At 38.1% G+C, this 26,917-nt stretch overlaps 1 protein-coding gene across 1 annotated transcript; it reads right to left on the reverse strand.

The window, feature by feature from the left end:
* Positions 1–2,078: 2,078 nt before the first annotated feature.
* On the reverse strand, positions 2,079–26,334 carry LOC130743173 (uncharacterized). The gene is made up of 6 exons (XM_057595304.1): positions 24,475–26,334; positions 23,687–23,910; positions 5,206–5,315; positions 3,808–4,176; positions 3,619–3,726; positions 2,079–2,575 (listed from the first exon to the last, which is right to left on the reverse strand). Exons 1-6 carry the CDS (start codon positions 24,801–24,803, stop codon positions 2,240–2,242), a joined length of 1,476 nt encoding a protein of 491 aa, XP_057451287.1. The 5' UTR covers positions 24,804–26,334; the 3' UTR covers positions 2,079–2,239.
* Between the last annotated feature and the right edge of the window lie 583 nt (positions 26,335–26,917).

Genomic DNA, 26,917 nt, shown 5'->3' on the forward strand with positions numbered 1-26,917 from the left:
ATATTTTTATAAATGATTTATTAATAAATTATTGCGGCACTTTTTTATTTTAAAACTATTTGCTAATTTTTTTTATTAATAAAATTAATTAATTTTAATTAAAAATAATGTTTCCATATAAAAATATTATTTAATAAAAGTTTATTCTAAATATCATTTTGTGTATACTCTATACACTTTTTAATGTATATAAAATGATTATTCTAAAAGACTTAAATAATTATTATATATTAGTTTTTTATGTATGTAAAATTATTTTATAAAATAACACAAAACAACATTATAATCTATATTAACAACACATGTAACTATTAAAATATTCTAAGTATATCTTTATGAAAAGCATTTAATCATTGACTATTTCTGATATTTCATATATTTATTTTATATAAAATATATTACTCTATATGAATTTAATTTTTTTCTCAACTTGAGGTCAATAATTAATATTTTAACTACATATGTTTAAATTTTTTTATCACATTATATTTAGCTTTTACTCAAATATATAGGAAATTTTATAATTAATATATAAATAATTATAAAAATGAAGATAAATAAGTTTATAAATGTATTATTTAATGTTGGTAGTTGAATAGTTTTTGACATTACAATTTATTCAGTTTTAATATATTTATTGCAAATGAAATTCTTTATTTTTCATGTATTTTAATGTAGAGGTAGGAATAACTTGATGTATTTAATGCAAAAAACTCAAGTCTCCTTTATATACACACACACACACATATATATATATATATATATATATATATAGAAGATAGATAGATATAATTTTTTTATTTTAAAATTATTTTATCTCAATTATTTATTAATAAATATTTAATTATTAATTTTAATTTTTAATATTTATCAAATGCAAAGCCCAAGTCAATTTTAAGTTTATGAATGTTGTTATTTAATTTTAGTAGTTGAATAGTTTTTTATTATATAAGTTTTTTTCAGTTTTTAATATATTTCATATTTTTTCATTTTTTAATATATTTAATATAAATGTATTGGAGATTTATGCTTTAATGCATTTAATACATGCAAAACCTCAAGTCTCCTTTACATATATATATATTGATATGTAGATAGATATTTTTTTTTGGAAAAAACAAATATATATATATATAAATAATTACTTTGGGAAATAAGAGCCCCAAGTACAATATAGATAAATATATATTGATAGAAATTTTTTTATTTTAAAAGTATTTTATCTAAATTATTTATTAATAAATATTATTTTATTTTTTATTTTGATTTTTTAAATTTGTCAAATGCAAAGCTCAAGTCAATGTTGTTATTTAATATAAGTAGTTGAATAGGTTTTTATAATACAATATTTTTCAGTTTTTAGTTTATTAAATTTTTTTTAATGTATTTAATATAAAGGTATGTGAGCTTTTATGATTTAATACATATGTGTATTTGTACTTAATACTTAGCTCAAGTGAGCTTTACTAATATATATAGATATAGAATAGATATTGAAGATAGATATATAGAAGATAGATAGATTTAAAAGTATTTTATATAAATTATTTATTAATAAATATTATTTATTATTAATTTTAATTTTTAATATTTGTCAAATGCAAAGCTCAAGTCAATTTTATGTTTATGAATGTTGTTATTTAATATAAGTAGTTGAATAGTTTTTTTATTATATAATTTTTTTTCAGTTTTTAATATATTTAATATTTTTTTGTTATTTTTTAATGTATTTAATATAAATGTTTGAGAGCTTTATGGTTTAATGCATTTAATACATGCAAAAGCTCAAGTCTCCTTTATATATATATAGATTATGATCCACACTTTGTACAAAATTTATTCAGCTCCAATGACATTTGTCCAACAGTTGTAAACTTTTTCCCTGCCCAACATATAATTTTGTTGCACAAAACGGGCATTCCACAATTATTCCACCAATGGTATATTAATGATTTTTCTGACAAATATAATAAATATTTTTGTTGTTATTCTAGTATAGTATTACACAACAAAGTCCCTGTAGGATAGCTAAAGTGGTAGAAGATAGGGACATAGGGTAGGTAGGTGAGGTCCGGAGATCGATTTCTGACGGGTACAATTTATCTTTCTGATGTAAAAAAAAAAGTATTACACAGCAAAGTTTAAAACAGTAATCACCACCATACTATAAAGTCAAGTGAGTAAAATATACCAGAACCACATGTAAGAGGAGGTAATTGCTTTTGAACTGTCTCATGTATTATAAAACAGGATCGTCATCTTCAGATGTATCTTTAAGGAAAATTTCAGTAGGTTCAAGGCATGCACTTAATGTGTCATGACCAAGTTGAGCTCTTTCATTGTCTCCAAAACCAAATATCTGCCCACGGCTAGTGATTGCCACAGTGTGGTAAAGGCCAGTGCTAATTTGAGAAACATGATGAGCTCTTAAGGTGTTTAAAATGCGAGGTTTCAATACTTTATTAGATAATAACCTTCTATCCAAAAACCCAAGGCTACCGAATCCAATGGAGCCAAAGCCATAGACCGAACCAGAATCAACTAGAACAAAGGTTTTTCTCTTTCTTGCGCACACCTACAAGTAATAATTAGCACTTGCATTAAGAATATAATAGGACTAAGCAGTCTCAATATACCTGGATCAGCGTTATAAAAACTGATCGTGAATAAATTTGATTTTGGTAAAACTGGGTTGGAAGTAAGGTGATTTATGTTTTTTGATACATTTAAGAGAAAAGTGATTTTTGTAGGATAATGTTGTGAAATCCAAATGTGAAATCTCACTATTGATTATGTCCACCGGAGAGCTAGCATTAGTGGGATTTGTGTATTTGGTTCCATGTTTGGGAGCCTTAAAATCAATACCCATTGACCAGAATCACTTTTAGGTGGTTATATTCATGTTGGCCATCGACATAGAGAATTGGTTTGTCTCAAAATCAATTCTGCAAGAAGCTAGAGACAGTAGTTTCTACAATGGACATAATCAATTGTTGGATTTCATAACTGGTTTTCATAACATTACCCCTGTAGAAATCACTTTTCCCATAATAGTATCCAAACATAAATCACTTCACTTGCAACTCGCTTTAACTTTCTTTACCATAATACTTCCTCCGTTCCTATTTATCTGTCCAGGAAGAGAAAGTTCACACAAATTAAGAAAAACAATTAATTATGCTGATTTTCATAAAAGTATTATTTGTTTTCTTATTTCACCCTTTAAAATGTATTTTATCTTTCTTCATTTATTGTTTCTGTAAGGGTATTTCTTGGAAAAACATGAATTAATACTCTCTTGAAACTCTAAGTAGACAGATATATAGGAACAAATTTTTTTCTTCAAAGTGGACAGTTAATAAGGAACGGAGGGAGTAGGTTTTACCAAAATCAATTCTCACATCACTGATTTTGGAGCTAGAATCAATTGTGAATGGAAACATCTAGCAGAGAATCAATTCTAAGTTATAACACTAGCAAACGTGGAACCAAACATGCTACAAAAGGATGAAAAAGACTGCAAGTTTCAGAAGACTAAGTTGAAAAGAATACATTCTCTTATTGTAAACCATTTGATCTGAACAGACAACAGAGTGGCCAGATCTAAAGATATAATACCTGAACTGCCAAGTGATACTTGAGACTAGTCAAGATCTCAGGAGTTGTCTTCTCAATCTCATCTCCATGGCCTAAGGCACCACAGTATCCCTTGCCCCATGTATATACCTGAATCATCAAGAAAAGAAGCTCAGAAAGCTAGTCCCACAAAAATAACATCGAAATTTTATTTTGTTCAACGAAACTCACAAATCCATTTGAATCAAGTGCCACTGCATGCTCGTCCCCAGCAGATACACGGACAACATGAATACCTTTCCTTCTAAATTTCAGTATAGCGCGTGGCTGAAGCTCATCATGTTGCTCACCATGGCCAAGACAAAAATTAGCACCTGATCCAAAGGAGTATACTGTTCCATCTTCCGTAACAGATAAGATATAGCTTGGTCCGGCTGCAATCTGAACAACAGAGCCGACATTGCTAAGAACTTCAATCATTTTCGGAGTCGGTCTGTCCTGAGTGTCGCCATGACCAAGTTGGCCATGCGTGTTGATTCCACATGTATAAACATGACCTTGTTCAGTGAGGAAGACAGTGGAGTTAAGCCCTGCTGCAACCTGAGAAACATCCATGTTTTTCAAATCATTTAAGGCCACCTTGGAAAAACATGATTCATGAAACAATACTAAAAATAAAATAAAAAATTGAAGAGCTATTCCATTCGTAGACATCCATTAAAATTGTAACATCACAACTAGAAAACACCACATAACAGAAAACTGGTAGAACATCTCATGTCTACCAGCTTGGACCTATGAAGCACCGACTCCGACACGAACACTGCGACACGGCTAATCTCCAAAAAATAGGACATTATATATATATATAGACACACACATATCCACATTTCAAAGTCAAGACAAGTTAGTCTCTTTACAAAGAAAACATAAAAACAATTTCCTAAGCATTATGACAGGTAGCTACACAAAAAATAAGGCACCATTTTACAAAGTAATCACTTTCACAAAAAAAAAAACAGAAAATCTAGCTAATGTCTTTCACCTCCTTCTCGATCATCATCGTTGAAAAGCCTCTAGCTCTGCTTCATCAAGTGACAAATTAGCAATTTCTTTTATGGTTTAACTTTTAAAAAATATTTTGTTTAAAATGATATAAGTGTCTTAGACGTGTCCAGCCAAGAAGAAGTGTCGGAGCACCAAAAAAGTATGTTTTATTTGGACATTGAAGAATTTTCTGACACGTGTCGTGTTGTTGTGTGAGTGTCAATACTGTATCAGTACTCAGTGTCTGACACCGGGACGCTCCATATTCCAGAGGTGTCTGTGCTTCATAGGCATGGACAATTTTGGGACTCAGCACAAAATTTGCTAGTATATAGCTTGTAACAACACAAAATATATCAAATATGTGATTAGGAACTTCTATCAAAGAGATAAGAATAATACAGACTAAGATCAAAATAAGAGAAGAAAAATGAGCTTGCAGATGAGGCACTCATTCCTTGAACAAAAGTGAGGTTAATCATCCCACTTGAACAATATATAATAAGCAACCAACTATTAACTTTTAACCCAACCAACAAATATCATCTATGTATATTATTGTGGTGATGATTTGAAATTCACCTGCTTGCAAGGAATCCCCTTCAGGGATTCAACAAGACGAGGCCGAAAAATTGGTCGGATTGTATCTCTATACCCACAGCAAGAAGATGAATTATCTCCGCATGTGAATACTTGCATTAGTCAAAGCTGAAGTCACAGGTTTATGGTGGAAACAACCACTAATCATTTTACAATTTAAAACCATCCTTTCCATTTCCAGGTAAAACAAAGCAACAACCGATCTGAGCCATCAGTATGGAACATGAAGCAAAAATTATGGACCATCTTTTATGAACTATAATAAATTTGGAGCTAAGTTGAATCACTTATGCAACACAGTTAATCATGGACATTTATGAGTGAGAGTATTGCTCATATCATTTTCAAATCATTTTGCATTCTTTCCAGACTGTTAACATAAAACTAAACACCTTCAGAGAGTAACAGTATTGATGAAAAAACATCACAAATTTTACCATGTTGTTGCTCATACATAATAAATATTAGAAATAGTAAAACCAATGCGCTTCTTATAATAATTTTCACAACATTACAAAGTCCAATCTGTTCCAGTTATTTCAACAAGATCCTGTTAAGTGCAGGGTAGACTTTAAATAATAAAGTGGGTCAGGTCAGTGACAAAAGTCTGCGCCTTCACGTTAGAGAATAGATTTGAACAAAAAAACTCAATAATTTAGAATTTTGTATGGACAAATAACCTGAAATATTAAAACTAACCCCCAAGAATTACTCATCAGTGGTTACCCAAATATACTTTTGTCGGTAAGTTTGAAGATTTAGTGGAGACAAATCCTCAGCTATGCATCTGATTCTTTCCAGTGTTCAAAATTTAAAACTAAATAGATGTTGCATATTGTGGGGACGGATGATTTCAATAGATTCTACCTGAAGCCCATCAATGTTAATTTGTAGACGAAGCATTGAAGTACTATCTCAATTACAAACATCGTTTATTCCAGGAAATCTATATTCAAGCATTCGACTATTACTACAAATGGAAGTTCGAAAACAAGCTTGGATGGTTAGTTAAACTAAAAGCCTTAGGCTTGTACATCAATTTGACCCAATGAATGTAATGACCAAATAAAAAAAGCGGTAAACTAAGATGGTTAAACTCATTCCGCAAGTAAGGACTCATTTGGTTGTCGTATTAGGCATGATAATATAAGCTTATACAATACATTGGGCTTATCCATTGTTTAATGTTAACATTGTATTGTATAGGCTTATCCATCAATCCACTCGTATACATTAAAACGACGGATTATTTAATCCAGCATATAGATGATGGATAAAGCCTGATAAGATTGTGCGTATAAGCTACATGAAAGTATTTAACCCATTGCCACTACCTCCAGCACCACCGCCTCCGCCATTGCTATCTCCACTTCCACCACCAACGTTGCCGCCACCACCGCTACCATTACCCCCACCGCCACCGCCACCACCACAACCAACTCGACCACCCCCCTCACAATATCAGGTCTAATATTGTCAAGCTTTATATTATACAACATACCAAAGGGGCCCTAAGATACACGAACATTTGGAACTGCAGGAAGTCTTTGTAATTCTATCCTATTTGGTCTCACTTCACCCACTATAGCAGTCTTTAATCTGTGGTTCTTACGAAATCGAAGAATACGGCTTTTCAACTAGGATAAGTATTTGACTCCTAAATTATGAAAAAATCCTTATAATTTTTAGGTGTTTATGGAAAAGTAAGATGAGGGATATGGAGCTCCTGAAAAAGTTGAATTCTAATTATGCAATAAGTTTGATTCATTTTACCATTTTATTCATTTAATTTTTTGTTCTAATGAGTTTTCATTGAGAAGTTTATCCAAATGAGCTCTATATTAAATGATAGAAGTAAAATAGGTCGAAGACAGATGAAAGAATACATATATGATTCCTTCTTCGTCAGACCTACTTCTGACAACTCATTTTATCCCAGCCCCCAGAGAAAAACCTTTCTTTCATCATCATGAATCTTCTTTACCTGACTGATAGGGACCTTGTTGTAAGTAAGAGCAAGGATTTCTCTAAAGTTTACAAGCGTAGGGGCAAGGTGGGAATAAACGATAGTCCCACTACTGCTGATGAGTAGTGTAACCAATTGCTGAGCTGGCAGATTCTCTCTGCAGAGAATCAGGCCAGGTGGTGTGTAAAAGCACCAAGAGGGGGGTGAGTGAGGCTAGGCAGAAATTCTGTTAGGACTAGGAGAGATAGGAACGCTCTCGAATCTGTTCCTGGGTTATCACTTTTTCCTGTATTTCCTTTCTGCTATTGTAATTCCCTAAAGGGATTCTGGCATTCATACTAGGATTCCCCTGAATTAGTACACAATTTTTCCAGTATAGTCTTTGAAATCCCTATTCCCTATCATTGGTATCAGAGCCTTCCACCATGTCTCTGAGCTGCAAACGAGCGGCGCGGGTGCTGACGCCGGCATTGCAGTGTTCGCCCGGGACTAGTCGTGGGGCTAGTGCACAGCCAGCCCGCGTGGGCGCCGGGGCTGCGAAGCGTTGTGGGATGTTAGGACCCCATTGCAAGGTATGGGACTTGAGTCCCACATTGGAAGTATGAGATTCTAATGTGGGGTTTATAAGGCCTTGGGCTCTCCAACTACAAAAGCTAGCTTTTGTGGTGTGGTTCTCCCAAGGCTCTTATCAATGGTATCAGAGCAAAAAGAATGAGATAGAAAGATTGGTGAAGGACATGTTGAACTCAGGAATCATTAGGACCAACACCGGTCCCTATAGCAGTCCTGTGATTTTAGTGAAAAAGAAAGATGGAGGTTGGAGATTCTGTGTGGATAGGGCCTTGAACAAAATGACAATTCCTAATAAGTTCCCAATCCCTGTAATTGAGGAGCTACTTGATGAATTGGGAGCAGCTCAAGTGTTCTCTAAGCTGGACCTGAAATCTGGGTATCACCAAGTGAGGACGCAAGACAAGGACATCCCCAAAACTGCATTCAGAACACATGAGGGACACTATGAGTATGTGGTCATGCCCTTTGGGCTCACCAATGCACCCTCCACATTCCAATCTCTAATGAACCAAGTGCTCAAGCCATACTTAAGGAAGTTTGCCCTTGTTTTCTTTGATGATATACTCATATATAGCCATGATGAAGAGGCTCACAAGGGGCATTTGAGACAAGTCCTGCATACCCTCAAGGAAAATCAGCTAGTGGCAAACCAGAAGAAATGTTCCTTTGGGAAGAAACAACTAGGGTACTTGGGCCACATAATCTCTGGTCAAGGGGTAGCTGCCGACCCAAGCAAGATTAAAGATATGATAGATTGGCCCAGGCCTAAGGACTTGAAGAGCCTAAGGGGATTTCTAGGACTAACTGGCTATTACCGAAAATTTGTCAAGGGATATAGCAGAATGGCTCTACCTCGAACACAACTCCTGAAGAAAGACAATTCTAATTGGGACCAAACAGCCACTGAAGCTTTTGAGAAATTGAAGGTGGCCATGACTACTCTACCTGTATTGGTGGCCCCCAATTTTGATAAACAGTTTGTGGTGGAAGCTGATGCTTCAGGGAAGGGAATTGGGGTTGTACTCATGCAAGAAGGCAGGCCTGTTGCATACACGAGTAAGGTCCTGTCAGAGAGGAACCAGAACAAGTCAGTCTATGAAAGGGAACTCATGGCCATTGTATTAGCTGTGCAGAAATGGAGACCTTATCTATTAGGCAGGAGTTTTGTGATACACACAGATCAAAAGAGCCTTAAATACTTGACTGAACAGAGAATAATGGGGGAAGATCAACAAAAGTGGATCACCAAGCTGATGGGGTACAATTTCACCATCAAGTACAAGCCAGGGATAGAGAACAAAGCTACAGATGCTCTTTCCAGGAAGTTCAATTTTTCTGCTCTATCCACTACTCAATGCCAGGAATGGGAAGGTCTAGATGAGGAATTACTTCAGGATGCCAAGTACAACACTATTATCAGTACTTTACTCACTGACCCAGGAGCAGAGAAGGACTTTGAATACAGGAAAGGCTTGCTATACTTTAAGGGTAGAATGGTGATACCTAAGGCCTCTCCCCGGATCCAAAAGATACTAGAGGAGTTCCACAACTCTGCTATGGGGGGACATGCAGGTCACTTTCGAACCATGAAGAGAATTTCCTCTCTATTCTACTGGGAAAACATGAGATCAGAGATTCAGCACTATGTTCAAAGTTGCGAGATATGCCAGGGAAACAAGTACCAAGCCTTGAGCCCTGTAGGTTTTCTTCAACCCTTGCCCATTCCCTCTCACATCTGGGCAGATATAAGCATGGATTTTATAGGGGGTTTGCCTCGAGCTATGGGAAAAGACACTATCCTAGTAGTGGTTGATAGACTAACCAAATTTTCCCACTTCATTGCTTTGTCCCACCCTTATTCTGCTAAGACTGTAGCATAAATCTTCATTCAAGAAGTAGTAAGGTTACATGGTTTTCCTAAGACCATTGTATCTGACAGGGATAGTGTGTTCTTAAGCTCCTTCTGGTCAGAACTCTTCAAATTAGCTGGTACCAAATTGAAATATAGCACAGCCTACCACCCACAATCAGATGGTCAAACCGAGGAAGTCAATAGATGTGTGGAAACCTATCTGAGGTGCATTACAGGGAGTAAACCAAAGTTGTGGCCAAAGTGGTTAGGGTGGGCAGAATATTGGTACAATACGGCAATACCAATTACCACTCATCACTAAAGTCTACTCCTTTCAAGGCTCTCTATGGCCAGGACCCTCCTGCTATCATCAGAGGTGATGTAACCCTTACAACAGTGGAAGAAGTCACCAAATTGACTGCTGAGAGGAATCAAATGCTAGAGGAACTCAGAGCTAACTTGGCACAAGCTCAGAACCAGATGAAGCAACAAGCTAACAAGCATAAAAGGGATGTCCAATTTGATATAGGGGATAATGTATACCTCAAGATACAGCCCTACAAACTTCAAACTCTAGCTAAAAGAACCAACCAAAAGCTCATCCCCAAGTTCTATGGTCCATTTGAAGTAATTGAGAAGATTAGCCCTGTGGCCTATAAGTTGCAACTGCCAGAAGGGTGTCTCATTCACCCAGTCTTCCACATTTCCTTACTGAAGAAATCCCTAGCTCCTACAGTTCAAGTTCAACCCCTACCTCAGTACTTGTCTGAAGAGTGGGAGCTGCAAGTTGAGCCAGCTGCTGTTCTGGAATCTGGAATTAATTCATCAGGGGAAGTAGAAGTTCTAGTCAACTGGAAGAATCTCCCTGAGTTTGAGAACTCTTGGGAGTTACCGCTCAAGTTTCAGAAACAGTTTCCATCATTCCACCTTGAGGACAAGGTGTTTCTAAAAGGGGGAAGTGAGGATAGGGACCTTGTTGTAAGTAAGAGCAAGGATTTCTCTAAAGTTTACAAGCGTAGGGGCAAGGTGGGAATAAACAAAAGTCCCACTACTGCTGATGAGTAGTGTAACCAATTGCTTAGCTGGCAGATTCTCTCTGCAGAGAATCAGGCCATGTGGTGTGTAAAAGCACCAAGAGGGGGGTGAGTGAGGCTAGGCAGAAACTCTATTAGGACTAGGAGAGAGAGGAAAGCTCTCAAATCTGTTCCTGGGTTATCACTTTTTCCTGTATTTCCTTTCTGCTGTAAGATCAAGTTTTGATCGAGTAGTACAACTCTTTGTTTTGATGATTACAAGTTAAAATTTTAGTATGAACAATTATGGTACTCTAACGTGTTTTTCTGAGTGTGCTATTTACAGGCTCTAACCTCAATTCAATCTCACACAAATCAGAAGCACTGTGCATAAAGAGTGACCCAAGCAACGCTTTCGCAACATCTATGTTCACTCTGAACAGTAGAAACGCTTCAGAAGATCTTAAGTCACACAAACTCTGATATGGACTCAGTCACTTGAAGTTCTGAAGATCTAGAAGTTCTGAGAACCAAGAAACTCTGAAGGTTCAGATGTTCTGATGGTGTAGAAGACTCTAAAGATCCAGAAGCTGAAAAGTGGAAACTCTGATGTCCAGAAGCAAGATGACTCTGAAGACCATGTACTTCCCTCTGAGTTCAGAATCAGAAGATACAACGGTCAGAGGATCTGTGTTTCCCTCTGACTCTGATCAACTGGCTTCACAAGTTCCAACATGAAGCATTCCCCTGATCAGAAGTCTACTATGTTTAAAGGTCAAGTCACTATCCAAGTACAAAAGCAAATGTACTATCCTGACGACCTACCTAACATTCTCAGCCACAGCAGAAGCTGGAATTTCCAGAACTGCCCTCCAACGGTAGCATTTCCATGCAGCGTTCAAACCCTAATCCTTGGAGTATAAATAGAGGCTGAAGATTGAAAGATGCGGTTGGAAGAATCTCACACTCGCAAGCTATATTCAAAAACCTTCTAAGCATTCTTTCATCTGAATTCATTGTGTTTACTCTTAGCTTTTCAGAAGCAAATTCTTTGTAAACATTCTTTCTTAAATAGTTGTTTAGTTACCTTTAGGAGATCAAGTTTGATCGGATCCTAGAGAAGACTAAGAGAGTGAATCTTAGTGTGAGCTAAGTCAGTGTAATTGTTAGTCACTTGTAGGTTTCAAGTGCAGTTGTAACATTTACCTGATTAGTGGATTGCCTTCATTCTAAGAAGGAAGAAATCACCTTAACGGGTGGACTGAATTAGCTTGAGGGATTTATCAAGTGAACCAGGATAAAATCCTTGTGTGCTTTTCTATCTCTTAACTTAAGCACTTTGTTCCCGAAAGATTTGTTAAAATCTTTAAAGTGGAAGTTTTATTCTGAAAAACGTTATTCAAACCCCCCCTTTCTACCGTTTTTCATACCTTCAATTGGTATCAGAGCGCAAGTTCTGATTACCACACCTAACAGTGTTCAGTGATCCGGGTCGGTGTGAAAAACAATGGCTACCACTAGTGAAATGCAAAAAGATGGTTACAATGCAAAACCTCCCATGTTCAACGGTCAAAGGTTCGAATATTGGAAAGATAGACTTGAAAGTTTCTTTCTGGGTTTTGATGCAGATCTCTGGGATATCATTGTGGATGGCTATGAGCGTCCAGTTGATGAAGAAGGCAAGAAGATCCCAAGGTCAGAGATGACTGCAGATCAAAAGAAGCTTTACTCACAACATCACAAAGCTAGAGCAATTCTTCTAAGTGCTATCTCTTATGAAGAGTACCAGAAGATTACAGATCGTGAGTATGCAAGGGCATCTTTGAATCCCTGAAGATGTCTCATGAAGGAAACAAGAAAGTCAAAGAATCAAAGGCATTTTCTTTGATCCAAAAGTATGAATCCTTCATCATGGAGCCAAACGAGTCCATTGAAGAAATGTTTTCCAGATTTTAGTTCCTTGTAGCTGGAATACGACCTCTCAACAAGAGCTACACAACAAAAGATCATGTCATAAAGGTCATCAGAAGTCTTCCTGAAAGCTGGATGCCCTTGGTGACTTCAATAGAGCTTACGAGAGATGTTGAGCGTATGAGTTTAGAAGAACTCATTAGCATACTGAAGTGCCATGAGCTGAAGCGCTCAGAGATGCAAGATCTGAGGAAGAAGTCAATAGCCTTGAAATCCAAACCTGAGAAGGCTAAAACAGAGAAGTCAAAAGCTCTTCAAGCTGAAGTAGAAGAATCTGAAGAAGCATCAGAAGATTCTGATGAAGATGAGCTGACTCTGATCTCTAAAAGACTCAACCGTATCTGGAAGCACAGGCAGAGCAAGTACAAAGGCTCTGGAAAGGCCAAAGGAAAGTCTGAATCCTTAGGTCAGAAGAAGTCCTCAATTAAGGAAGTCACATGCTTTGAGTGCAAAGAATCAGGGCACTACAAAAGTGACTGTCCAAAGTTGAAGAAGGACAATAGGCCAAAGAAGCACTTCAAGACCAAGTCTGATGGTGACTTTTGATGAATCAGAGTCAGAGGATGTTGACTCTGATGGTGAAGTCCAAGGACTCATGGCCATTGTCAAAGACAAAGGAGCAGAGTCAAAGGATGCTGTTGACTCTGACTCAGAGTCAGAAGGAGATCCTAACTCAGACGATGAAAATGAGGTATTCGCTTCTTTCTCAACCTCTGAACTGAAACATGCTTTTTCTGATATCATGGATAAGTATAACTCTTTATTGTCTAAGCATAAGAAGCTTAAAAAGAACTTATCTGCTGTTTCTAAGACTCCTTCTGAACATGAGAAAATCATTTCTGATTTGAAAAATGATAACCATGCTTTAGTGAATTCTAACTCTGTGCTTAAGAAACAAATTGCTAAGTTAGAAGAAGTTATTGCCTGTGATGCCTCTGATAGTAAGCATGAATCTAAGTATGAAAAATCTTTTCAAAGATTCTTGGCTAAAAGCGTAGATAGAAGCTTAATGGCTTCAATGATCTATGGCGTAAGCAGAAATGGAATGCCTGGCATTGGCTATTCTAAACCAATTAGAAATGAGCCTTCTATGCCTAAAGCTAAATCTTTGTATGAATTCTTTGTTCCCTCTAGTACCATATTGCTTGATCCTTTACCTGCTGAAGTTGCCAAACCTCCTCTTAAAAAGGGATCTTTCTCCATGTCTAAATATCATGCAAAAATTCCTTTACATTATCATGTTGAGAAACCCAAGGTGATCAGAACCTCTGGGGTAACTAACAAGAGAGGACCCAGAAAATGGGTACCTAAGGATAAGATTATCTATGTTGCAGATATCCTTGATAGCTCCACTGAAACACCAATCATGGTATCTGGACAGTGGATGCTCGCGTCACATGACGGGAGAAAGGCGTATGTTCCAAGAGCTAAAACTTATGCCTGGAGGCGAAGTTGGCTTTGGTGGCAACGAAAAGGGTAAAATTGTTGGTACCGGTACTATTTGTGTAGATAGTAGTCCATGCATTGACAATGTTTTATTGGTAGACGGCTTAACTCATAACTTATTGTCTATAAGTCAATTAGCTGACAAGGGTTATGATGTTATCTTTAATCAAAGGTGCTGCCGGGCTGTAAGTCAGATCGATGGCTCTGTTCTGTTTAACAGCAAGAGGAAGAACAACATTTATAAGTTCAGATTATCTGAGTTGGAGGCTCATAATGTGAAGTGCCTTCTGTTTGTTAATAAGAGCAATGTGTATGACATAGACGGTTAGGGCATGCCAGTATGAGAAAGATTTCTCAGCTGAGCAAGCTAAACCTTGTCAGGGGCTTACCCACTCTGAAGTTCTCTTCAGACGCTCTTTGTGAAGCATGTCAGAAAGGCAAATTCACAAAAGTCCCTTTCAAGGCAAAGAATGTTGTCTCAACCTCAAGGCCGTTGGAACTTCTGCATATCGACCTATTTGGACCAGTGAAAACAGAGTCTATAGGTGGCAAGAGATATGGGATGGTCATTGTTGACGACTATAGCCGCTAGACATGGGTAAAATTTCTAACCCGCAAGGATGAGTCTCATGCTGTGTTCTCTACCTTCATAGCCCAAGTGCAAAACGAGAAGGCTTGTAGGATTGTGCGTGTCAGAAGTGACCATGGTGGAGAGTTTGAGAATGACAAGTTTGAGAGTCTATTTGATTCCTATGGAATTGCACATGATTTCTCTTGTCCCAGAACTCCTCAACAAAATGGTGTTGTTGAGAGGAAGAACAGAACTCTTCAGGAGATGGCAAGAACCATGCTCCAAGAAACTGGCATGGCTAAGCACTTTTGGGCAGAGGCAGTAAACACAGCTTGTTACATTCAGAACAGAATCTCTGTGAGACCAATTCTGAATAAGACTCCCTATGAATTGTGGAAGAATATAAAACCCAACATTTCTTACTTTCATCCTTTTGGTTGTGTTTGTTATGTTCTTAATACTAAGGATAGATTGCATAAATTTGATGCTAAGTCTTCTAAATGTCTATTACTTGATTACTTTGAGAGATCTAAAGGTTTTAGATTCTATAATATTGATGCTAAAACAATTGAAGAATCTATTCATGTTAGATTTGACGATAAGCTTGACTCTGACCAGTCAAAGCTAGTTGAGAAATTTGCAGATTTAAGTATAAGTGTTTCTGACAAAGGCAAAGCTCCAGAGGAAGCTGAGCCAGAGGAAGATGAATCAGAAGAAGCTGGTCCCTCTGATTCACAAACTCAGAAGAAGAGCAGAATCACTGCAGCTCATCCTAAGGAATTGATTCTGAGCAACAAAGACGAACCAGTCAGAACCAGATCAACCTTCAGACCCTCTGAAGAGACCCTGCTTAGTCTGAAAGGATTGGTGTCCTTAATTGAACCAAAGTCAATTGATGAAGCTCTTCAGGACAAGGACTGGATTCTGGCCATGGAAGAAGAATTGAATCAATTTTAGTGAAGAAGCCTCAAAGTGTCCATGTAATTGGAACAAAATGGGTGTTCAGAAACAAGTTGAATGAGAAAGGAGATGTAGTCAGAAACAAGGCAAGGCTAGTTGCTCAAGGCTACAACCAGCAGGAAGGAATAGACTACACAGAAACATTTGCTCCAGTAGCAAGACTAGAAGCAATCAGACTGTTGATCTCCTTCTCAGTAAATCACAACAAAATTCTACATCAGATGGATGTCAAGAGTGCCTTCCTAAATGGATACATATCAGAGGAAGTCTACGTTCATCAACCCCCAGGTTTTGAGGATGAGAAGAACCCAGACCATGTTTTCAAGTTGAAGAAATCACTCTATGGTCTGAAGCAAGCTCCCAAAGCATGGTATGAGAGACTCAGCTCATTCCTTCTGGAGAATGAGTTTGTAAGGGGTAAAGTAGATACAACTCTCTTTTGCAAAACTTACAAAGATGATATCTTAATTGTGCAAATTTATGTTGATGATATTATATTTGGTTCTGCTAATCAATCTCTATGCAAAGAATTTTCTGAGATAATGCAGGCTGAATTTGAGATGAGTATGATGTGAGAACTCAAGTACTTTCTGGGAATACAAGTTGATCAAACTCCAGAAGGAACATATATCCATCAGAGCAAGTACACTAAAGAACTTCTGAAGAAGTTCAATATGCTGGATTCTACAGTTGCCAAGACTCCAATGCATCCTACATGCATTCTGGAGAAAGAAGATGCAAGTGGTAAAGTTTGTCAGAAGCTCTATCGTGGAATGATAGGATCACTTCTATTCTTAACTACATCTAGGCCAGATATATTGTTTAGTGTTCATTTATGTGCTCGTTTCCAATCAGATCCAAGGGAAACCCATTTAACTGCTGTTAAGAGGATCCTAAGGTATCCGAAAGGTACCACTAACCTAGGCTTGATGTATAAGAAAACATCAGAGTATAAGCTTTCAGGTTATTGTGATGCTGATTATGCTGGAGATAGAACAGAGAGAAAAAGCACTTCTGGAAATTGTCAATTATTGGGAAGCAACTTAGTCTCATGGGCAAGCAAGAGGCAATCAACCATTGCACTATCTACTGCAGAGGCAGAATATATCTCAGCAGCAATATGCCGCACTCAGATGCTCTGGATGAAACATCAGCTGGAGGATTATCAAATCCTTGAGAGTAATATCCCAATCTATTGTGATAACACTGCTGTAATTTCATTGAGTAAGAATCCTATCTTACATTCAAGGGCAAAACACATTGAGGTAAAGTATCACTTTATTAGAGATTATGTACAGAAGGGCGTACTTCTTCTGAAGTTTGTTGATATTGACCATCAATGGGCAGATATCTTTACAAAGCCCTTAGCAGAGGATAGATTTAATTTCATTCTGAAAAATCTGAATATGGACTTTTGTCCAGCATGAAGATGGTTTAGAACCTCTGACTATGATTCTTCTTTATCAGAAGATGTCTAGTCCAGAAGGTAACTCTATCAGAGTTTGTGTACCCATTGGTACTGACTCTGAAGCTGAGACAGTAAACGTGTGTCAGTATCTATGACACATAGTTCCTTGTGCCCGTGCTGACAGTCTGTTGTAATGAGTGTTGATGTGCTTCTCTCCTGCGTGTGATAGGTGTATTAACTGTTACTATCATGTCTTTAATTTTTAACCGTTGATTTTAAATTTCTTTTTGATCAACAACGGTTATTTGTCAAAACCCACTATACACACACGTTCTCCTACACTTACGGTTTAACCTTCTCTCTCTTTAGTTTTTCAAAAAACTTATCCCCACGATCTCTCTCTCTCTCTCTATTCATCCTTCTCCTTCAACCCAAAACCTTCAACCGACTTCAAGATGGTGAGGCAAAACAGAAACGAAGCTGCAGGGGCAACCAGGTTTCCTCATATGGTAGTAGGCGAAGCTACAGGTCAATTGGGTCCTGAAACCCCAAGTCAAGGTTAGGCTTCAGAGAAGATGATTCCAATTGCAGAACGGGGCTGTGCCGTTCACTGCGTTTTTGCTCCGGAAGAACTCCAGGTGCTTGCTGAATGGAGATTCGACCTGGATAATATAGCTGCAAATGGGTATGATCTTCGTTCTGAAGTTCATGCTCAAGGATGGGAAGAGTACTTCAACAGACTTAGAGGACCAATCTATGACAAATTGGTCAAGGAATTCTGGAAGCATGCCGACTGCGATGACACTCAAGTAGTTTCCTACATTGCCGGAAGAAGAATAATCATCACTGAGAAGTCCATTGTGAATTTTCTGGGTGCAAACACTGGAACTGGGTTTAGATTCCAACTGACGGAGTCAAAGGTTAAACCCAGAACCAAGGATGAAACCAACAAGGCTCTTTACACCACCTACAAACCGGGCAAGAGCGACTACAAAGTGGTGGATCTTCATCCCAAGCTAAGAATCTGGCACAAGATTCTGCTTCACTGCATCAACCAGAGGCCAAAGGGAAGCTCTCCTGATTACATCAACTTCTTCCAGAAGGCAATGTTGTTCTTCATTCAGGATCGTAGGAAGATCTGCCTTCCTTTCTTCCTGTTCTCCTACCTGAAAGAATGTATCAGGAAGTCCAGAACCACTGCCTCCATCAAGTCTGCAATCAAGTACATCCCCTTTGGGAGACTGCTTTCAGATCTCTTCATTGAGAGCAAATTCATAGAAGATCTGATCAAGGCAGGATGCACAGAGGATCTGTCAACAATTATCAGTGATGTCTTCACATCCACATCTTTGAAGAAGATGGGATTGGTCAAGAAGAAGGTAGCCCCTGTTCATGAAGATACTTTTGATGAAGTAAGACAAAGAAGGGTGCCTCTGAAAGATTATCCTCTGTGGTCCCAAGCAGATAACCCAGAGGCTATTTTGTGCTACATTGATGATCTGAAGCAACAAGGGTTTGAGATTGATGTGGACGAGTTTTTCAGAAAACTGCCACCAGCTCCAGAGTTTGACTCTCCTCCCAAGAGGAAAGTTCAGAGAAAAATGGTCTTGGAGGAATCTTCTGAAGAGTCTGATGTTCCTCTGAAGAAGAAGAAGAAGGCTGACAAGCCTAAGAGGAAGCACAATGAAACCACCAAGCCTGATGATGATGATGATGGTGATAATGATGATGCTCCCTCTCCTCCAAAGAAAAAGAAGAAGCAAGTTAGAATTGTGGAGAAGCCTACCCGTGTGGAACCTGCTGCTGCAGTCATCAGAATGGAGACTTCTGCCAGAGTGACTCGGTCTGCCGTGCGTTCATCAAGTAAGTCTGTTGTCACTGAATCTGATGATGATTTAAATTCAATTGATGCACTCCCCGTCTCTACACTTCTTAACCGCACAACCACCCAACTCACTCCTATCCCAGAATCTCAACCAGCTGCCCAAACCACATCTCCACCAAATTCACCAAGGTCTTCATTTTTCCAACCTCCCCAAGAAGAAGCACCTCTGTGGAATATGCTTCAGACTCCATGTCCCTCTGAACCAACCTCTCCCATTACCATTCAATACAACCCTCTAACCTCTGAACCCATTATTCTTGAACCCTCTAAACCTGAACCCAGAACGTCTGATCACTCTGTCCCCAGAGCATCAGAACGTCCTGATCGTAGAACTGCTGATACAGATTCTTCTACTCCCTATACTTCTGTATCCTTTCCTACAAACGTTGCTGACTCCTCACCTTCCAACAACTCTGAGTCACTTCGTAAATTTCACGAAGTTAGGAAAGAAAAGGTGTCTGCCATTCCAGAGTACTACCTCACAGTACCAAGCCCTAGGAGATACCCTGGACCTAGACCAGAACGTCTAGTTGATCCAGATTATCCTATCCAGGCTGACCCCTTGCATTAGGCAGACCCTTTAGCCCAACAAGTCCAACCAGACCAAGTTCACCAAGAGTCCATTCAACCAGAACCAGAAAACTCTGTGTCTAACCACTCTTCGGTTAGATCACCACATCCTCAGGTTGAAACCTCTGAACCAAACCTTGGAGCCTCTGAACCAAATGTCTAAACTTTTGATATTGGCTCTCCTCAAGGTACCTCTGAGGCAAATAGCAGCAACCACCCAACCTTTCCTGAAACCAATCTCTCCATTGTTCCCTACACATACCTCAGGCCAACCTCTCTCTCTGAGTGCATCAGTGTTTTTAATCATGAAGCTTCACTGATGATACGCAATGTGCAAGGTTACACTGACCTGAGTGAGAACTCTGACTCTGTTGTTGAAGAATGGAATCGTCTGAGTACTTGGTTAGTAGCATAGGTTCCTGTTATGATGAGTCATCTCACTGCAGAAAGGGATCAGAGGATTCAGGCTGCTAGGCAGCGGTTTAACAGAAGAGTGACTCTGCATGAACAACAGCAAAGAACTAAGTTACTTGAAGCTGTTGAAGAAGCAAGAAGAAAGAAAGAGCAAGCAGAAGAAGCTGTACGTCAAGCGGCTGCACAAGCTGAAAATGCAAGATTAGAAGCTGAGAGACTTGAAGCTGAAGCTGAAGCTGAAGCTCTTACATGTCAAGCTCTTGCACCAGTGGTCTTCACTCCTGCTGCTTCTGATTCCACTCAAGCTCCTCCATCTGCTCAGAATGTTCCCTCTACCTCTACACAGGCAAGTTCTTCCAGACTGGATATCATGGAACAACGTCTCAATTCTCATGAGACTCTGCTGATGGATATGAAGCAAATTCTTCAAGAACTCCTGCGTCGCTCTGACAAGCCTTAGTTCTAGGATTTCTTTCGTTTTTCTTACCTTAACTTATTTTTTATTTTCTATTTTATTTCCTTTATTTTGCACTATTTGCTATGTTTTGATTACTTGTCGTTTATCATTGCATATATATATATATATATATAGTTTGCAAAATTTTCTTTTATTCATATCAATCACGCTATTACATCATACATTTTTTCCTTAAAATCTAGAATGGAGGATCCTTCCTCATTCTTCTGCACTCCCGGCGTTGCTCTGCTCTTTCCTTCTCCAGCCGCTCAAGCGCATACTCTATATTGCCAAGCTTGATGCTAAGCTCGTTCTTCTCCAGACTATCTTCAATAGTCTTGAGACTCTTTTCCACAGCTTCCTTCTCTTCCAGAAAATTCAGTTCCAGCTCGCTGAGTTCCTGAATTTCCTTCACGAAGCCAAGGAATTCTTTCAGATCCTTCTTCAGCTCTGGACAAAGGTCTACTTCAAGCAGTGTCTTCGTCAGCTCTTGTATACTCTTTGTACCATCAGGATGCCTTATATTGAGGAACATATCTTCCTCAAAAGCTTTCCTTCTGAGCTCTTCCAGTGCAACCATGTATGAAGCCATTTGCTTTATGGTATTGATCAAGTTGTGAAGCTTACCCTCTTCTAACTCGCTTTATATAAGCTTCATTCTCTCCTTGGAAGTTATTGCTCCTACAGTTTCTCGAGGTTAAGTCCTTGGTAACTGAAGCTTCTCTTTACTCCCGTGGCCGGTGGTAAACGTTCTTCTTTTGCTTTAACTCCCTTCTTTAATTCGCGTAACTCTCATTCCTACATCGTTTATTTCTCCATCTTTTCACTCAGACCTTCTCCAAGGGGTAGTACCTTGTACTTCAAGCTGAGTTTTTCACACCCCATACTTTTTGCTTATGACAAAAAGGGGGAGTACACCCAGTTTTTGATGTGTAAGCTGTGTAAGTGTGATTTATTTAGGAGAATTTAAGAGTTCCACCTTTATGACCATAGATGTGTCACTGGGCAAATACAAGGAATACATTTCACTTCCTCTGAAGTGATTCTATTTGACTCTGATACCACTTATCGTTGACTCTGAATACTTAAGCGCTCTGATTATTTTACTTCATCTATGTCATGCGCCTTCACTCTGAACTCTTACATTATTTAGCTCAGAATCTAGACATTTCTAACATTTTCATTAAGTCTTAGATTCAGGGGGAGCTATGCTCAAAATCAAGCTGTGACTTGGATTCAGAATGAGCAAAATAAACTATTCACATCAGGATAAGTCTTATTCTATCTCTCTAAACTCTGAGTGAATTCAGTTTACTGTTTAAGAATTGTTCATCAAAATACTTAGTTTTGTCATCATCAAAAAGGGGGAGATTGTAAGATCAAGTTTTGATCGAGTAGTACAACTCTATGTTTTGATGATTATAAGTTAACCTTTTATTATGAACAATTATGGTACTCTAACGTGTTTTTCTGAGTGTGCTATTTACAGGCTCTGACCTCAATTCAATCTCACACAAATCAGAAGCACTGTGCATAAAGAGTGACCCAAGCAACGCTTTCGCAACATCTATGTTCACTCTGAACAGTAGAAACGCTTCAGAAGATCTTAAGTCACACAAACTCTGATATGGACTCAGTCACTTGAAGTTCTGAAGATCCAGAAGTTCTGAGAACCAAGAAACTCTGAAGGTTCAGATGTTCTGATGGTGTAGAAGACTCTAAAGATCCAGAAGCTGAAAAGTGGAAACTCTGATGTCCAGAAGCAAGATGACTCTGAAGACCATGTACTTCCCTCTGAGTTCAGAATCAGAAGATACAACGGTCAGAGGATCTGTGTTTCCCTCTGACTCTGATCAACTGGCTTCACAAGTTCCAACATGAAGCATTCCCCTGATCAGAAGTCTACTATGTTTAAAGGTCAAGTCACTATCCAAGTACAAAAGCAAATGTACTATCCTGACGACCTACCTAACATTCTCAGCCACAGCAGAAGCTGGAATTTCCAGAACTGCCCTCCAACGGTAGCATTTCCATGCAGCGTTCAAACCCTAATCCTTGGAGTATAAATAGAGGCTGAAGATTGAAAGATGCGGTTGGAAGAATCTCACACTCGCAAGCTATATTCAAAAACCTTCTAAGCATTCTTTCATCTGAATTCATTGTGTTTACTCTTAGCTTTTCAGAAGCAAATTCTTTATAAACATTCTTTCTTAAATAGTTGTTTAGTTACCTTTAGGAGATCAAGTTTGATCGGATCCTAGAGAAGACTAAGAGAGTGAATCTTAGTGTGAGCTAAGTCAGTGTAATTGTTAGTCACTTGTAGGTTTCAAGTGCAGTTGTAACATTTACCTGATTAGTGGATTGCCTTCATTCTAAGAAGGAAGAAATCACCTTAACGGGTGGACTGAATTAGCTTGAGGGATTTATCAAGTGAACCAGGATAAAATCCTTGTGTGCTTTTCTATCTCTTATCTTAAGCACTTTGTCCCTGAAATATTTGTTAAAATCTTTAAAGTGGAAGTTTTATTCTGAAAAACGTTATTCAAACCCCCCCCCTTTCTACCGTTTTTCATACCTTCATCTGCTTTTGTAATTCCCTATAGGGATTCTGGCATTCATACCAGGATTCCCCTGAATTAATACACTATTTTTCCAGTATAGTCTCTGAAATCCCTATTCCCTATCACTGACCCACATGTATTCAGTTACTTTCTAGTTAATTCAGAGAAAATTTTACAGAGACTTCAGCTGAGAAATAATTCATAGTTTGTCCAAAACATGAAAGAGTAAAATTATCATCTTCCTTAAAAAGGAATTACACAAATTCACTCATCATGACTATCAATCAAGCTCTAAATAGCACCCTAGCGGAGTATGATGGATTGAACAACCACAATGCAAAATGTTTTGAACACCTGATGTCTCTCTAGACTGCTAGTACAAAATGACAATGACCAAGCTCATAACACAAGCATTTAAATAACACGAGTGAAAACAAAGAAAACTTCCGCTATCATATTCCTACCTTGAAGGAAAACTCTTAAATTTTGAGATTCAAAACATATACATTTGTAAGACAAGCACATCTGTTTCTAATTATCCTATAAGCATAAAATGTAAAGTGCAAGCCCAATAGTGGTTTTATTTATATCTCTAGCATTATCAAGGTTTCTGAATCAGGAAACACCACAAACCACTGAAGATATATTTTGATCCGGATTAGTGAGCCCGTTTAGTTATCGACTGAGCACTTATTGGAGCTTATCTACTAAAAAAACACTAGATAAGCTTCAATAAGTTTTCTTTGGTCTGCATCCAAACGGGTACAATGACAAGCTCAAGAGTCATAACTAAATGGATATACTTTAAGCAGCCACAAACCTCTCCAGATTGCATAACAAAAGCTGCATGGTTATAGGAGGCTGAAACATGAACCACGCGTGCCAAAGGGGGGAAGTCAATCTGGGTAAACGCTACACACTGTGTTGTTTCAGGGCCTTGACCAAGCACGCCACACAAACCAGAACCGCAAGAGTAGACAGAGGAATTGCTGATCAAGAAGGTGTGATACTTCCCAGTGGTAATTTGCATCTTCCAATTAAAAAGTTTCCATCATGATTTAAACTTACATGTCTTTCTTGAAAAGGATAGCAAGAAGGCTAAAAGAAACACAAGTGAAAAATATAGTAATGATATAATTATCTAAATAATGAGATTTTTTTTGTCTGCTCTATGAAGCTCTGATTCTGTAACACTTTTTTGGGTTTGAACCACAGGTTTCCTCCAATGAGGCAATCATGTTTGAGCTTGGTAGGACCACTATGGGCAGCTAAGCTCTTCCTACCAAGTATTTAACGCAGTTGTACTCTCAGAGACTCGAACCCGAGACCTTAGAACAACCCCGTGTCAATTGATCTACCCGCTCAGTGGTTTTGCTTTTGTAACACTTGAAACTCCAACTTCACTTCCTTTTTTCTCCTTTCTTTTTCAGTTCTAATGATTTTAAGAATGCATTTATTACATTACTAATTCTAATAGTGACATTGAGAGAGGTAGATCATGCAAAAAAGAAAACAGTCCCACCCTTCAGAAAACAGGCAGCTCTAAATTCAAAAGGAAACAAAAGTAATGATTTTGATATAATGAAATAGTACATTGCCTGAAAGATGTCTCAACCATCTCAGAAGATTGCTCCACAGACTGCAAAAACCTCAAAACTCGCTTCCAATTTCCGGAGCATCGATCATACAACTCCCTCTGAGAATCCATAGCCATCCTAGAATAGATAGCATGGGAGGCACACAACAGAAAAGCAGCAAAGTCAATCAATGACTTAAACTTGAAAGGGTACAAGCCATGACCGCCACCAAAAGCCTTGGAAGTTAACTCGAGAGAAACAAGGTCCATTGCACTAAGCCTCCCCGAGCACAGAATTTCCAAAACCAAATGTGAAGGTAACTCCTCAATGGAAAAAGGTCTATATCTGTCTCCCATTATTGAAAGCCTCTCTCAGCAAACAAAATGTGATTCAAATATACAGTGACAGCAACCAGGAACTTCCCTTTGGCATCAAATTTTGAGACGAAATCTCATGCAATTGAAGCAGCATATGAAGAACACATCAGAGGGGAGAAAAAGATGGGAGATTGAGTATGAAAAAGGAGGTCTATAACTAGCGGGTGATTGGGAATCAAACATGAGAAGAGAACTAACTAATCACACCCTCACCGACAAAAGAAAATTGAAGATCAAAGAGGGCTTTTTTCACCTGCAATTTGACAGACCCAAATAGACAAAAGAGTGAATTTTTGAAAGCAAACAAACAGATAAGATAAAATTGAAATCAAACACACTGATCTAGTGAAAAAGAAAAGGTGGGTGTTAGATCAGAATGGAAGAGCATGAATTCAATCGAGTAGCAGTGAAGCTAGCCCTACCTAGAAGGAGAGAAAAGAAAAGGAAAGGAACAAGCTTCTAGAGAGAAATCGAAGGAAAAAAAAGGAGCAGGGACATAGGGTAGTGATTGGTTTGGAAGGTATTTAACGAAATCAGAGAAAAAGTTTGAATTTTGCGAGGTGTGGGTGTGTATGTGTATGGAGCATTTTCATGTTTCCAAGGAGCACTGGAGAGAGAGAGAAGAGAAAATTTGAGGAATCTGAGAGCGTTGAATTACATGAAAAAGGAAAGGGGACATAAAAACACGGTGGCGTCGGTAGTACCTGCGTGGATTCCAAGTTGTTCCACCGTGGTGTTTTCTGACTGTGCCACGTCAACACATGCAGCCTCACACTCACATATAGGTGCATGCTAAGATGAGTTCAAAAAAAAAGTTGCGTAAGATACCACAACATTTAGTTTGGGTATGATACAGAAATAAGTTGGGGATGACGTGGACTAATTAGATCGAGACAAGTGGCGTGAATTTTTATATTAAGTTATTTCGTTTTTTAATAACAGAAAAAGGAAAAACAATTAAGTTAAGCCAAGGTAAGTAAACCATGATTGGGGTAGTTAGACTTGAATGACCTTTTCACCTTTTTCCCAAGGTTTTGAAACTTATCTTCCTTGAGAAGCTTGAAGGTTCCCAAACAAAGACCAAGCTCAGTGCAACTATGTCTCTCCTTTCTCTGCTGAAGTTCCACCGACAACCAAGGTACCTTGTTTTTCGTCTCACTCTTTCCCGTTGTCCTCTCTTTCTCCTCTGTCGTTGCATTTTTTTATTTTTTTTGTTTGTTCTCTGTCGTCAGTTTCCATTCACTTATCGTTTTAATCGTTTTGGTTTTTCTTTTATTTCCATGCTTTGGTGTTTGTTGTTGTTGGCTGGAAAAGGACGAAGCTTTTGTCGCGTAGATCATCTCTATCATTATCTGACCACTGTGAAAAGGTTAGTGGTTTTCTTTGCTTCATTATGGGAACAATAAATTCTGAGTGTTGATGTTAGGGATTTTAGGAATTTTGTGTTACATGTTGATCTTGTCAGGGTGTTGTGCGATTAATGGGGTGCAGGGGTTTGATATTTTCTTTGTTTTTCTGGGGTAATGCAATCTTTGTTGATCTGGTGTAAATGGCGGCCTAATTAATAATTTTTTCATAGAAATTTTGACTTTGTTTGGGAGAAAGGGTTTGTGCTGCGTAATCTCTCTGCATTTTTTCCAGTTCTTGTTGTTCTTGTTCTTGTTGATAGTAATGAAATTTGTGCCCTTGTGGCTTGGTTGATTTTTTTTGATATATAAGTTGTATGTTATCTCAATTTTTTGTTATCCTTTGAGTGATTAAATCTCCCTCAATTTTTATTGTGAAGCGATCCTAGTGGTAGTTGCTCTGGTTGCTCTTGAAGGTATGAAAAACGGTAGAAAGGGGGGGTTTGAATAACGTTTTCAGTATAAAACTTCCACCTTAAAGATTTTGACAAATCTTTCGAGAACTTAAGTGCCAAAGATAAGAGATAGAAAAGCACACAAGGATTTTATCCTGGTTCACTTGATAAATCACTCAAGCTACTCCAGTCCACCCGTTAAGGTGATTTCTTCCTTCTTAGAATGAAGGCAATCCACTAATCAGGTAAGAGTTACAACTGCACTTGAAACCTACAAGTGACTAACAATTAC

Source organism: Lotus japonicus, chromosome 3, assembly GCF_012489685.1.
Source record: "Lotus japonicus ecotype B-129 chromosome 3, LjGifu_v1.2".
Classification (NCBI taxonomy): domain Eukaryota; kingdom Viridiplantae; phylum Streptophyta; class Magnoliopsida; order Fabales; family Fabaceae; genus Lotus; species Lotus japonicus.

Bases quoted from the DNA above. Each gene is read 5' to 3' on its own strand.
- LOC130743173 (XM_057595304.1), bottom strand. From the start codon at position 24,803: ATGGGAGACAGATATAGACCTTTTTCCATTGAGGAGTTACCTTCACAT. The intron at 23,911-24,474 runs TTTCAGGCAATG...ATGGAAACTTTT, and splicing joins TCTGAGATGGTTGAGACATC to TAATTGGAAGATGCAAATTA. The intron at 5,316-23,686 runs GTGGCTGCTTAA...GACTAATGCAAG, and splicing joins TATGCAATCTGGAGAGGTTT to TATTCACATGCGGAGATAAT.